Source organism: Sorex araneus, chromosome 5 (assembly GCF_027595985.1).
Source record: "Sorex araneus isolate mSorAra2 chromosome 5, mSorAra2.pri, whole genome shotgun sequence".
NCBI lineage: Eukaryota > Metazoa > Chordata > Mammalia > Eulipotyphla > Soricidae > Sorex > Sorex araneus.
Window position 1 is genome coordinate 129,409,799 of NC_073306.1, and position 15,356 is coordinate 129,425,154.

The window sequence follows — 15,356 nt, forward strand, 5'->3', positions numbered from 1 at the left end:
AAGAGAGAAGCGTGCTGAAAGTAGACTAGAGACTGAACACGATGGCCACTCAATACCCCTGTCGCAAACCACAACACCCAAAAGGAGAGAGAATAAAATGGAATACCCTGCCACAGAGGCGGGGTGGGTGGTGAGGGGACTGGAATGGGGGGTGGGAGGGATACTGGGTTCATTGGTGGTGGAGAATGGACACTGGTGGAGGGATGGGATCTCGAACATTGTATGAGGGAAGCACAAGCATGAAGTTGGGTAAATTTGTAACTGTACCCTCATGGTGACTCACTTATTAAAAAATAAAGAAAGAAAAAAAGAATATGGATGTTATATTATTATAAAGCAATTCTATATTCAAATTATTCAATACTATTAACTAATTAGCATAAAATAGAAATTTAGCAAAAAAAAAATTGAGTGTCCAACCAAAGATGACCCAATAAATGAACAAGTTCTTATGATGATTTGTTAAAAGAATGTATATGATGACAGTAAGTTTCTCCAAGATACAGAATATGACTCACTGTTTTACACTTGCAAAATCATTGTGTTGTTTTTTTTTAATTATGGTCCCAAGATTCTCGGGACACGCCCTCTCGAGAGTGAGGCTACCCAGAGACAAACTGTGTCTTGGATTCGAGGCTCAAGCCAGCGGCAGGAGATCAGTCACTGCCACCAACAAGCCGTCCACCCAGCTCCATGGCAGCCTGTGTCCTCCGGAAAGACATCGGGGAGCGAGTCCCAGAGGGCACCCGATGTCCCGCTGGGCCGGAGAGAGAATCTCTGGTTTCCCTTCCACTCCGCCCTCCCTCAGCCCCCTGAGATCTGCTGCTGCCTCCGAATCCCACCCGTGCTCCCAGCCCAGCTCTGTCCTCACCTCTTCCCCAACCCTCAAACAACACACATGTTGTGATGTCCACACAAGCTTTTATTGGGGAAAGACAATCGGGGTCAGCCAGCGTGGCAGGCCCGGAAGCCCAGCCAGGAAGGGCGGTGAGACTCGCCGTCAGGGTCCAGAGACAGCATCCATCCCGGCTGCCGCCATGGGCTCCTTGAACAATACGCTCAAGACGAGGGCTTCGGGACGTCTGTAAGAAGAAAGAGCAGGTCATGCTGTGGTGTGGGCTCCTGACTCCAGCCACCGGCCCCTCCCCTCCCGCCTGGACCAGAGCAGCATCTTTGGCTCTCAAAGGCTAAAACAGCTTCAGTTCTGAGACACAGGTGCCACAGAAGATGCAGCAGGTCGCCATGCCAGCCTTCTGTCTCCGAGAGAGACAGCTCACGGGTCTGGGGCACCAGTTTCACATGCACAAGACCCCATGTTTGAGCCCTCACAAGGGCTCCAGCACCACAAGATGCAACCCCGGAGACCCCAGGTATCACAGGCCCACCAGCACCGCCTGGTCTCATTGGTGAGGGGCTCCTGGTCCCCTGAGCATGGCTGGGGAGGCCAAAATGTCTGTCTGACCTGAGTACCCGAGAACAGATGACTGGTTAAAGAAACTTTGGTACACCTACACAGTGGAATACTATGCAGCTGTTAGGAGAGATGAAGTCATAAAATTTGCTTATAAGTGGATGGACATGGAGAGTATCATGCTAAGTGAAATGAGTCTGAAAGAGAGGGACAGACATAGAAGGACTGCACTCATTTGTGGAATATAAAATAACATAATAGGAGACAGATACCCAAGGACAGTAGACACAAGGGACAGGAATATTGCCCCATAGTTGGAAGCCTGCCTCATGAGGTAGGGGAGAAGGCAGCTGGGATAGAGAAGGGATCACTAAGACAATGATGGTTGGAGGGATCGTTTAGGATGGGAGATGTGTGCTGAAAGTAGATACAGGATCAAACATGATGACCTCTCAGTATCTGTATTGCAAACCCTACTGCCCCAAAGTAGAGAGTATGGGGGAAACTGTCTGCCATGGAGGAAGGGGGAGGGCTGAAAAGGAGGGGCTATACTAGGGACATTGGTGGTGGAGAATGTGCACTGGTGGAGGGATGGGTGTTTGATCATTGCATGACTGAAACTCAAACATGAAAGCTTGTAACTGTATCTCACAATGATTCAATAATAAATTTTTTTAGTCTGTCTGGCCTTTCACCCACCTCCATCCCCCTCCCAGCACATCACCTCCATCCTTCCTCAGCTAAAACTGGTCCAGAGGTGCTTGGAGCTTTCCGCCCTCTGGACTTCAGCATCCAGAACACATCCTCTGAACGGAAAGTCCTTCCCTGGGAGCCACACTCGCCAGGACGCCTGTAAGCCCCCTCCCCCACACCCTCCCAAACACACACAGTCCGTATCAGGGACATGTGATTTTGGGGGGGCTCTAGCGAGACACTGTAGGAAACAAAGGCCATCTGGACGCTCCTAAGTCCCCAGCCCATCACCTAAGCCTGCACGTGGCCCAGCGCAGAGAAACCACTGCTGTTGGTGACCGTGGGTGACACTCACCTAACTCAGCATCGCCAGCCGGGCGGCTCCACTGGGGTTCAGACCGTTTGGACGGCAGATTTGTCGGGACGCAGAAGCGGCCACAGCCCGACTTGCAGCACTTCATCCCAGCTGAGCAGTGCTCGTCAGAGAAGCAGGTGACGATGCACAGACCCACCAAGACATTGGGACACTTGCCGGCGCGCCCTGGAGAGGAAGCAGGGCCCAGAGGATGGCGTGTGAACGGCGTGGCCCCACAATCCTGGGACTACCAAGGCCTCCACCCCAGATCTGCCGGGGCCCCTGCAAGCTGACGCTAATAAGAGTCTGGAGGACCCCAGGAGCTCTCAAAGGTGTTCCCACACAGGGTTCCCTGGGGGTACCTCAGGGTGGGTATCCCAATCCACGTGGGGCTGGGGGGAGGGCAGGGGACAGCGAAAGGCGTGAAGTTTCCAGACCAACACCCTCTCCCCTCCGAATTCAGGGTGTCACTCCTCAGGAAGGCCCTCTCTGCCCCCTACCCGAGGCCCACTGCCACTTCTCACTGCTTCTGTTCTAATCCCTGGTCAGTTGTCTTTTCCTTGTGGGAGCCACAGGCCAGACAGTTAGCTCAAAAGACAGCCCTAGGGGCTGGAGCGTTAACACAGCGGGAAGGGCATTTGCCTTGCACACGGCTGACCCTAGTTCGATTCCCAGCATCCCATATGATCCCCTGAGCACCGCCAGGAGTAATTCCTGAGTGCAAAGCTAGGAGTAATCCCTGTGCATCACCAGGTGTGGCCCAAAAAGGAAAACAAAAAAGGCAGCCCTAGGTCTGATTCCCATATGCAGGTCCCCCACACACTGCCAGGAGCAAACCTCAAGCACCGAGCTGGGAGTCACCCCCACACTGAACAAACTTCCAGTGTGGCCCCCCAAGACCGAAATAAAACAAGAATATAAGCGACATGAAGACAGTGGTCTGTCCCCAGGGCCTCTGGAGGTTGTCTGGGACAAGACCCTCTAAGCCAGGGATGCTTGTTTGGTGGCCACACAGCCGTGTGCAAGGCAAATGCCCCTCCCGCATTTGGGGACTTTTCCTCAGGGGTGGCTCCCAGCAGTGCTCAGGGGACCAGGTGGTACAGGGATCAAATTCAGTACTCCTGCATGCAGACTGCATGCAACACTCCATCTGTCGAGCTATGTCTCTGGCCCCTGGGCCTGTGATTTTGAAATGGGATTCCATCCTGTATGGCACATAGGAACATGCCAAAATGTGAGGGTGAAGGGGGGTGGGGGGCACATATACTTTATCGTATATGTGAGTGTATATCAAAGCCATCATCTTGGTGACGTGGCCTGCAGGAGGATCAAACCCTCCCTAAAGCCCACTCTATTATGGAAGTTTTCAATTATAAGAGGCATTTCTTTTCATACATGTTACATATGTGCTTTTAAAATTGAGGAAACAGGAGCTGAAGCAATAGTACAGTGGATAGAGCATTTGCCTTGCACGTGGCCAACCCAGGTTCAATCTCTGGCATTCCCATATGGTTCCCTAAGTGCAAAGCCAGGAATAACTCCTGAGCATTGCTGGGTGTGACCCCCCCCAAAAAAAATAAGAGACCAAAAAATAAAATTAAAAACAAAATAAAATTGAGGAAGCAAAGGAATCCAAACCAGAGAATATCAGGCATGCTTTAATCTATTGCACACACGTTGCTTCTAAGATTTCATTTAGCAATCAAAGCTTTCTGCCAGAATCGGGTCTGAAAACCATCATCTTGAACAGTTCCCTCTTTTCTAGATGAAGACACAGGCTCCATGGAAAGGTTTTCCACCCCGGCCACAGACACCAGGCAGGAACCTCTTGTCTTCCAGTCTGAGAGTTTTACCTACCACCTTACACTGCCTTTCCCGCTCTTTTCGGTTGACGTCTACCACCATGGCTGGGCTGTTCTGGGCCGGGAGAGTGCACGCCCGGTGGTGTTAGCTGGGCTACTCCTGCCTCTGCTTGGGGACCACTCCCGCTGTTGCCTTGGGGACCGTGCAGTACCAGGGACAGAACCTGAGCCCCCCACCAGGAGGACAGACAGCTGACTCCTTCCCGAATCCCCTCCGGGACGGCAGCAGCCCCGGGAGTTTCTTCCCCCAAAGAACCTACTTACCTCCCAGAATGTTTCCACGGCAGACCTGGCCACAGCCGGTGCTACAGCACTTATGGTCCTGGGGACAGGACTCGTCCGTGTCACACAGCTTCTCACACGGAAGGGGGTCAGGGGGACACTCGCCCTGAAACACTGCGGGAGAATCTGAGAGTCAGAAGCCAGGGGAGCTCCGGTGCAGTTTCCAGCCCCTTCTACCCGGACTTCACGTGCCACATAGCTTACTCCGGATGCCCCCTGCGCACCTTAACACGTGAGCCTGTGAAAACCGACTCGGGCATGTGCACGCAGGGAGAAGCGATGTCACTCCCGCCCCACTGCGGCTGCCGCCACCAGGGCCGCACATTTGGCAGAGGTGCCAGCAAGTCTGTCACTTGTCAGGCTATGCCCGCACACTCGGTTACGGAGCCTGGCCGGGGTCAGAGCTCCTGCACTCCCTGGGGGCCACCGCAGTGCTCACACACCTGCTCCCGCCCCCGGTGTTCACACAATTTTGGGTTTTAGTCAAGAAGCTTGCACACAAGGGGCTGGAGTGATAGCACAGCGGGGAGAGCGTTTGCCCTGCACGTGGCCGACCTGGGTTCGATTCCCAGCATCCCATATGGTCCCCCAAGCACCGCCAGGAGTAATTCCTGAGTGCAAACCCAGGAGTAACCCCTGAGTATCGCCAGGTATGACCCAAAAAGCAAAAAAAATAAATAAATAAACAAATAAGGGGCTGGAGCGATAGCATAGCGGGGAGGGCGTTTGCCTTGCACGCGGCCAACCCGGGTTCTAATCCCAGCATCCCATATGGTCCCCTGAGCACCGCCGGGAGTAATTCCTGAGTGAAGAGCCAGGAGTAACCCCTGAGCATCGCCGGGTGTGACCCAAAAACCAAATAAATAAATAAATAAATAAATAAATAAATAAAGAAGAAGAAGAAGAAGAAGAAGCTTGCACACACCTGACCACCATAAAGCTGGAAAGTGCTCACCGTGCCCACGGTGCCAGGACAGTGCTGGGCACACGGGGAGAAGCCAGGGGTCAGACTGGTGGCCTTACTCTTGAGGCAGATGTTTGAGCCATGGAACCATTTCCTGACCTCCTACTTCTTCCCTTTTTCTTCCTCCCTAGCAGTGCTCAGGAGAACCCCCAGGACTGCACCCAGACGTGCCCAGGGCACCGTGGCAGTGCTGGTTAAAACGGGCTTAGTTCCATGCAAGGCAGACGCCCTGACCACTGTGCGCTCTCCCCAGGCCTCCTTTCTCTTTAGTGCTGGTCAGGAGCTACTAAATTATTTTAGGAGTCAGTGCCAAAAACTACCGCTCAGGGGCACAGCGGGGAGGGTACTTGCTTCCCACGCAGCTGCCCAAGGTTTGATCTCCGGCACCCCGGATGGTCCCACGAGCCCAGCAGGAGTAATTCCTGAGCACAGGGCCAGGAATAACCCCTGAGCATTGCTGGGTGTGGCCCCAAAACCAATCATATATGTAATATATTAATATATTTTATACATATGACATGTATACTGCTTAGGGGCATAGTTCAGCGGTAGAGTGCAGGCCTCATTTGTTTGAGGCCCTGGGTTCAAGGCCTAGTTCCAGAAATAACCCCACAAAACCTCCAAGCATTTGCTGGAGACATCTCTCTCTGCTTGGAGTCTGGAAGCAGGAGTTTGGCGGGAGCGGGGATTCTTTATGCCTCCAGCCCCACGTCATAGGCACTGCCTGGGCGTTCAGACGTCACTGCAGCTTGGCCGACAGTGACGGGCGTCCTCACCTGCCCCACGGACACATGCTGGGCGGCTGGTGGGAGAGGAAACAGGGGCTTTGCCGGGGGACTTTGCCATGCGGGTGTCAAGGCTCCAGGGAAGGTGGGGGCCTTAGCCACCACCACCAAGCCCAGCTTCAGTAGAAATCACAGCTGGACTGGGAGGGATGGGGAGAGAGCGAGAGCTGGCAGAGTGGGAGAAGCATAGAGGGGGACATGGGGTCTCCGTGGGTGAGGTGATAGCCTTGGAAGAGTGGAAAGTGGCGGGGTTTAGAGGAGGGCAGGACACGCAACACAGAGGAAGCTCAAGTCAGAGGCCCCCTGAATTCCACAACATACACATACCCCTTGGCCATTTGTCCTTTTGGAAAAAATCCAGATTTATGGGGGCTGGAGTGATAGCACAGCGGGTAAGGCGTTTGCCTTGCACGAAGCTAACCCAGGTTCTATTCCCAGCATCCCATATGGTCTCCTGAGCACTGCCAGGAGTAATTGCTGAGTGAGTGTAGAGCCAGAAGTAAGCCCTGTGCATAACTGGATATGACCCAAAAAGCCAAAAAAGAAAAAAAATCCATGTTTAGAATACAGTTGGTGAGGAGTTTGCAGTGACATGACTCATTGGCGATCATGGGATGGGGAGCATTACCGGCACGCTCTCCACCCAGATAAGATCTGGAGCTGCCGCGCATGAAACAGACCCTCTGCTCCTAAAGACTATGATCCAAAAGGTCTTCTAACCCATTTTGGCACCCAGAGCTGCTTCTTACAGAAATGCATCTAGACTGTGAACTGAACTAAAATATCAGAAATCCAAAACCGCACAGCCGTAATAGCGGCCGCGTGAGCTCATAGAGTCTTCATTCTCAGCAATGGAAAACAAATTATTAAATTATGCCTTTTCAGCAAGCCTTATTGTTGGGGGGAAATTCCAAACAATAATAGTTAGTTCTCTATTGAAATATTGAATGTATTCAAAATATAGAGAGAATAAAGTGAAGATCATTAGCTACTCAGGTGGGGGGGTGGGAGGGGGTATATTGGGGTTCTTGGTGGTGGAACATGTGCATTGGTGAAGGGATGGGGGGTTAATCATTATATGACTGGAGAATTAAACCTGAAAGCTTTGTATTTTTTTTCACGGTGATTCAAAAAAAAAAAATACAGCTGGTGATACACACACACACACATACACACACACACACACACACACACACACACACACACACACCTGAGACCTAATGTACTGGATACTCAGGCCAGCAGCCAATCCTCTTCCTTTTCTGCTCCGGCATGCACGACCCCAGTGGCCCCAATGAATCCAAGCTCTTGGGACTCAGGCCCCCATGTGGCCCTTCCCACACCATCTCGGGGCTCGACCCTGTGGCTTGCTCAGAGCAGGACACTGGCCAGTGATGCGCAAGCAGAGTACGACCAGTGTGTGCATCCGGGGCTGGTGCTCCCAGGACCCGCTGCCACGCTGGCCAGACGCCAGAATGAGGAGGCACCCAGCACCCAGCACTGGGGTCCCCTGAGGACTTCTCATCATGAGGAAAACAGATCGCAATAGGGTCCTTGGCCGCACACAGACAGCTCCTTCCTGCTGAGCCCTTACAGCCTCTGTCTGACGGGAACACGGCTCAGGGAAGAGAAGAGGCCAAAAAGCTGGGCGAAATGCTCACAAGACAGGCAACTGGGGCTCAGGGACCTCAGTGGAGGAAGGGACGCGGGCACTCGGGGCATGGGTAACACTGGATGCCTAAAACAGGGGTACTTCCTCACGTTGACTCACTAATTAAAAATAAACTATTAATAAAAAAAAATAATAATAAAAAAAATAAAACAGGGGTACTTGATATTGTTCCACTGAGGAATCATGATTGACAGCAGCATCCTTGTTACTGCGTTATGCTGGGGGCGGTGATTGGGTGGTGCTTTCACCACCCACCAGTGTGTCGATTACCCTCCACCACTGTCCCGAGGTTCTTCTCCCCCACCCCACCCTCTTTGCTGCCTCAGTGGACTGTCCCATTGGCCATTGCTCCATTTCCCTTGGGGACCGTCTCTAACGCCCTGCTTGTTTCTTTAGACTCCACTTAGGAGTGAGAGCCCCCTGGTCTTTATCCTCACTTCCCTTAGCATGATTCCCCACCCGCCCTCGCCCCAGTTTTATCCAGGTTGCGGGAAACATCAGGATCTCATCTTCTCCCCTAGCTGGGTGCGTCCCATGGTGTACACAGCGCACAGTTTCATTGTGCATCTGCGGTTGGAGACTTGGACCCTTTCCAGACCTTGGCTACTGTGAATGATGCTGTGATGATGTACACCGAGGCCATAAACAGTAACGTGATTGTAACCACGTTGCCTAAGCTACCATTTTTTTAAAATCACATATGAAAATGATTTCTTTTAATGCTGTGACAAACGGGCGTTTGGTCATGGCCCTGCGGATGTCTGGCCACAGCCCTGCGGTTTACAGCGACAACATTAACACTCTTCTCGTCAAGAGACTTCCGTCTATAAACATTTAAAGAAAATAGAGCATGGGGGCTGGAGCGATAGCACAGCGGGTAGGGCGTTTGCCTTGCACGCGGCCAACCTGGGTTCGATTCCCAGCATCCCATAGGGTCCCCCGAGCACCGCCAGAGGTAATTCCTGAGTGCATGAGCCAGGAGTAACCCCTGTGCAACGCCGGGTGTGACCCAAAAAGAAAAATAAATAAATAAATAAATAAAAGGAAAGAAAATAGTGCATGGTGTTTTTAAACCTCACCCCTTGGTCTCGGGATCTCCAGGGAGGTTAAGTTCTCTGCTCCACGCAGGCTCGGGGCCAGGTCCTCGGGGGCAGACACACCCATGGGAGGCAACATCCAAACCAAACCAACCGCCTGACTCATGCCCCTCAACACTTCATTCAAGGCTTTTTAATGGAGGGAAGATGTGAGAGGCCCAGAAGGGCTCTGCGGGCAGCCAGTGCTCTGAGCCGGAACACGTGAGTCTGGCAGCCCCGGACTGGCTCCCGGGAGTCTGCGGCAATTCGCAGATAAGGGCTGGACTCCGTGGAGAACACCCACGTTCAGGAATCATGGGATATGGGCGCAAAATAATCTTGCATCCTCGGGCCTCCCAGACGCCTCCAATTTCCAGCATTTCATGCCAATGCCTGGTCAAACCGAAACTATGTGTCCTGTTCGGTTGTAGTTTGTTGTTGTTGTTTTTAATTCCAGTAACACCGTCACTGCACCACCACCACCCCTGCAAATGTAGCTTCTCACGCCCCTTCTACCAGTCTGACAAGCACCACACTCCACTGAACAAAGAACAAAGCCTTTGAGCCAAGGCATGGAGGAGCCTGGACATAGCAACCCGGCCCGGTGGAGAAAGTCCAATAGCTCAAACCCCTCATGGAGTCACCCACGTACCTAGAACTTAGGGCAGCGGGAACTTGAGTGGCAACTTTGACTCCCTCACAACCAAGACTTCCTTGAGGTCCCCAGGGTTCTGTCAAATGTCAGAGACATCGGCGAGACCCCTGAGAGTCAGCCTAAGCATTTGAGCCCAGACCACATGCCCTGTGACCAATGCCCAGCTGTGACCATTTGAAGGAATTCCTCACTCTCGAGTCATTGGAACTCATTGATGGAGCTCACCGGATGGATGTCATCATTATACTCCAGCCAGAGCCCTTATATGAAAGAACGCCCTTCTGCAAGCAACTAAAGTCTGTTCTCTAGAAGTTCTGTGCATGGGTCTTTTCCCATCCTCAGAGACATGGCACAAGCAGACCAGCTGCTCAGCAAGGATCCTCTGCCCCTTCATCCTCAGGGAAAGGTGAGCACAGTTCCTTATATTGCCCGGCTTCCACTCACCACTCAGTGACCCACCCAGAACCAGGTTAAGAGATGAGAGAGGCAGCAATGGAAAACAAATTATCTAATGCTTCCTTTTCAGCAGGTCTGACTTTAGGGGAGAGACTCTCCAAACAATAATAGTGAGTTTTGTTGAAATATTGTATGCAATCAAAGTGAAAGTAAAGTGAAATTTATTAGTTACACAGGCGGGGGGGGGCCTTAGGGTGGGGGGGCTAGGGGCGTGGGGGGGTTAGGGGTGTGAGGGGGTGGGGTGGAGCTATACTGGGATTCTTGGTGGTGGAATATGAGCACTGGTGAAGGGATGGGTATTCGAACATTGTATAACTGAGATTTAAACCTGAAAACTTTGTAACTTTCCACATGGTGACTCAATAAAAAATTTAAAAAAAAAAAGAGATGAGAGAGGAGGGGCTGGAGCGATAGCACAGCAGGTAGCTGTGTTTGCCTTGCATGCGGCAGACCCAGGTTTGAATCCCAGCATCCCATATGATCCCCTGAGCACCGCCAGGAGTAATTCCTGAGTGCAGAGCCAGGAATAACCCCTGTGCATCTCCAGGTGTGACCCCCCCCCAAAAAAAAGAAAAAACAATAATTCCTCAGACAATGATTCACTAACACCACGTGAGAGAACAATTGCCACAAGTTGACTTTTCGTGATCTGTTTTTGGATCATTTCATTTGTCTTTGTGTTGGAATTGTTATGATGTAAGTGTATTCTATGTACCTGTGGTCTATAGCACATACTCTAAAGAGATCATTTTGCTTATAGGTGAAAAAAAGTTTAAAGACGCCCACCCTGTCTGCTTCTGGAATGAACTTCCCTGTTTCAAGCTAGGGGTCACACTGATAAGGTGCCGTGATGGACGTGCATTTGCATAGCTGGTGCCCACGCTATCTGCACTTGGGATGGACTTGCCTGTTCCAAGCTAAGAAAATGCTGATTGGAGGAAAGTTCCCGGAACCATACTGATAAAGCATCATCATGACGTGTACATGGCCCCACACTGCTCAAGCATGAAGCAAAGTAATGATGAGTTTTCACAAACGTTCTACAGAAACCGGTTCTTGGATCCCTGAGCTTTATCTAAGGTTTCATATGCTTGCCTCGCTTAAACTCACTGGTCTGATCAACTGTTGAAAATAAAGACCTCTTTATTCTCTTACCATAAATGTTTCAGTGGCTTGGATTAAGTGAACACCCATTACAATACAACAAGCAATATGAAGTAGATTTGTTCATGCCTACCAAAAAGGTGGGAGGGACATTGGGGACATTAGTGGAAGAAAAATCATACTGGTGGTGGGACTGGTATTGAAACACTGGATGCCTGAAACAACTGCATTATGGATAACTTGGTAAATCGTAGTATTATAATTTTTTTAATTTTTAATGTGCCTGATGGGGCCAGAGAGACAGCACAGCAGGTAAGGCACTTGCCTTGCCTGTGGCTGACCTGGGTTCAATCTTTGGCATCCCATAAGGCCCCCTGACCCCTCCGGGAGTGTTTGCTGAGAGCAGAGCCAGGAAACTGAGTATCACCAGGCAGGGCCTAAAACAAACAAAAATGTGCCTCTCAAAGTGGGTGCTGGGGGGCCGGAGAGATAGCACAGTGGGTAGGACATTTGCCTTGCACGTGGCCTACCCGGGTTCGAATCCCAGCATCCCATATGGTCCCCTGAGCACCGCCAGCAGTAATTCCTGAGTGCAGAGCCAGGAGTAACCCTTGTGCATTGCTGGGTGTGACCCAAAAAGCAGGAAAAAAAAGTGGCAGCTGGGGGGCAATGGTGGGGAGGGGACGCTGGGAGCACTGGTGGAGGGAAGATGACACTGGTGGTGGGATTGGTGCTGGAACATAGTAGGTCTAAATCTCAACTATGAATAACTTAGTTAATCATGATGCTTTAATACACAAACGTTTTAAAGAAAAAAGAGAAAAAAACAGACATCTGGGGCCCAAGAGACAGTACAGCAGGTAGGGTGTTTGCCTTGCAGGTGGCTGCCTGGTTCAACCCCTGCTTCCCTGAGCCCCTCCAGGAGTGATTCCTGAATGCAGAGCCAGGAGTTAGCCCTGAGCACCACTGGGTGTGGCCCAAAAACAAAAACAATAATAATAATATTTAGAAGTACAAACAAGGCAGAGTAGCTATGGACACCCTGAAACCAGGGGGAAGTGAGAAGGGACCATAGGCGACACATCGTCCATCTCCGAGACCTTTGCAGGGCCATCCCCAGGGAATGGGGCAGAGGCAAGACTGGGAAGTTCTGTCACCTCTAGATTCACAGAGCCACCTTCTCTCCCACCTGCCAGCACCCCCTTCATCTAGCTGGTCCCCAGTCACTCTTCCTCACATCTGCACTCCACCACCAAGTTTTCCTTCGGTTTCTCCAATGGGGGGAACTCCTCTCACTTTCAGACTTCTGCACTTGCTCATGCCCCCCTTTTTGTTTAATGGTTGTGGGGACCATACTCATCACTGCTAGGGTACCACCAAGGTCACAGCAAGGTCACACCCAAGGCCGCTCAGAGATTGCAAGACCTCTCAGTCGCACCTCACAACAAGTCCGTAAAGTACAATTATTCCCATTTCTCAGATGAGAACATTACAGCGCCAAAACATCATACTTGGGGCCCAAGAAAGCCCAACAGACTGGAGGGTTGGAGGCCCAGGATGAACCCCAAGCACCAACAGTACAAGGTAGCACCGGCACCCAGAATTCAAGCTTGGAACAGCTATCCTAAGTTGTATTTAAAAATCAATTCGGGGGCTGGAGCGATAGCACAGCGGGTAGGGCATTTGCCTTGCACGCGGCCGACCCAGGTTCGAATCCCAGCATCCCATATGGTCCCCTGAGCACCGCCAGGAGTAATTCCTGAGTGTAGAACCAGGAGTAACCCCTGTGCATCGCCGGGTGTGACCCAAAAAGCAAAAAAAAAAAAAAAAAAAAATCAATTCCCTGAACCTCAAAAAAACAATTTTTAAGTTGTTTAAGGCATTAAGAAGTGTGCTCAGCTGAAGGACTCTTCTTCATCACCACCTTAGACAGGTACCCCAAGGGGCTGGGTCTCCATGGTACAGTGATTAGATCACTTGCCTTACACACAGCCAACCCAGATTTAACCCCTGGTACCCCAAGTCTCCTGAGCACTTCCAGGAGTGATCCCTGAGCACAGTCAGAAATAGTCTCTAAGCATTGTCCGATGTGGCCCAAAATCAAAATATAAAACAAAGCAAAAAAAAAAAAAAACAGGCATCCCAATCTCCTGGCTTTGTCTTCCAGATTTTCTACTATCCCTGAATTGAAACTATAAGACAGATAAACAAGGCTGTGTTTTGTTTTTCCTGAGAGAAGGCAAAGAATTGGGGATACAGAGTTCCCTGATGCTCAAAAGAGCTGCTCTAGGCGAACTAGGTCTCATGCACCAATCGGGGGGCAGCCAGTACCCTGGACTTTCTCATCCTTGGCATGGTCATTTCTCACCCTTGGCTTTCCCACCTCCTGCCAACATAACCCAGGAATACCTGTTCGGCAGACATGACCAGGGAGCGGGCACACTCCTGCCACCGGACACCACTCAGCCCCCTAGCACAGGTCTCTTAGGAAGGTATTCTCCTTCCTTCACTGCAGAAGACAGCATTGCCAGGGACAGGGAGTGGGGCAGGCTTCACAGCACGGAACGGACAGTAGGATTCAAAAAAAACTTCAAGGGCTTTTAGTGTTTGCAAACATTCCTGCCCAAAATATTGGCAACCACTGTCTCCTTCCTCCCCGACACCGCCACTGGCATGCATTCACCAGGCTTTCTCCAGACAATAAGGAGGAAGGTTGGGGTGATCCCGATTCCATCTCTGGAGCCCTCAGGAAGAGCTGGTGACTCAGTACACCAGACTAGATGCCCCGTCCCTCAAAAAGAGGAAAAAGCCAGCCTGCGAGACTTCTCCAGCTGCCCTGGGACTGCCCCATCCCACAGCCAAGCATGGCCACAAATAAAAAAAAAAAAAAGACCATTGTTCTGGAGGGAGCAGGAGGCGACAGTTCTTCTAAGCACTGGCTATTGGTTAGGCAGGGTCCCAAAGGAGAGCTCACCACAAACTCCTGAAGTCACCCAGAACGCCAGGAAACCAAGAACAAGAAGCATCTTCGGGGAGAAGGGGCAGCCCCACAGGCTGCTGCTGCAGAGGATTGAAATGAGAGCACGTTCAGGACACACGTGGACACCTGCCCAACTTCCCCAACTGAGGAAAGGGCAGGACCAGAAGACTGGCCTGAATCCAGCCCCCAAGTCTTCCCTTTCGCAATATTCCCCCATGGACCGATGTCCTCCCCTGACCAGAAGACACGGGATTAGTAGCTTGGTGTCTCGGGTGAGTCCTGGGCTATTAAAGAACAGATGAGCTGGGAGTATACTGAACACCCTGAACAATGGGGAGACACCTGGTAGGTCAAGGGGGGACGGAGGAATGGCATTTAGGTAAAGGAACAAAGAGAACCCTGACGGGCATTGAAGGGAAGCAGACACTGGGGAGCAGAGGGAGGGCCCAGAGACACAGTAAGAAAATAACCGAAGCTAATAAAACGCGGTGTGACTCCGGCAGATCCTAGCAACCGAGCAGCAGAGGATATGAATGCACAAGCGAGGAGCAGGGAGTCAGTCGGTGGATGGAAAGTTTTGAGAAGGAAACATCAGGAAGAAGGAATTCTGGCCAAACTGACCCAACAGGCTTTTTACTGGAAGGAGAGTGCAGAAACCTCACCTGGGGGTTGGCGGAAAAGAGAAACCCAAGTAGACAGTAATCAGAGAGCAGGTGAGCAGATGGCAGAGAGTCTGGTGAAAGAACTGAGCAGGATTCTTGCTGAAAGGGGGTGAGGCGGAAATGAGCCACGAACCTCAGAACTCAGGGTTTAGCTTTAAAATTCAGAATTGGGTAGAATTTGATCAAAGAGAAAAGCTTGGTGCATAAAAGGAGAGGCGAGGGGCTAAAGCGATGGTACAGCGGGGAGGGCACTTGCCTTACATGAGACCAGCCTGGGCTCCATATTCAGGACCCCATATGGTCCCCCCCGCAGCCAGCCAGGAGTGATATCTAAGCACAAAGCCAGTGGTAAGTCCTGAGAACTGGGCCCCAAGACAAACAAAAATTATCAACACACTA

At 51.3% G+C, this 15,356-nt stretch overlaps 1 protein-coding gene across 1 annotated transcript; it reads right to left on the reverse strand.

The window, feature by feature from the left end:
- Positions 1 to 947: 947 nt before the first annotated feature.
- On the reverse strand, positions 948 to 14,385 carry WFDC3 (WAP four-disulfide core domain 3). The gene is made up of 4 exons (XM_055137379.1): positions 14,290 to 14,385; positions 4,586 to 4,717; positions 2,460 to 2,645; positions 948 to 1,082 (listed from the first exon to the last, which is right to left on the reverse strand). Exons 1-4 carry the CDS (start codon positions 14,339 to 14,341, stop codon positions 1,060 to 1,062), a joined length of 393 nt encoding a protein of 130 aa, XP_054993354.1. The 5' UTR covers positions 14,342 to 14,385; the 3' UTR covers positions 948 to 1,059.
- Between the last annotated feature and the right edge of the window lie 971 nt (positions 14,386 to 15,356).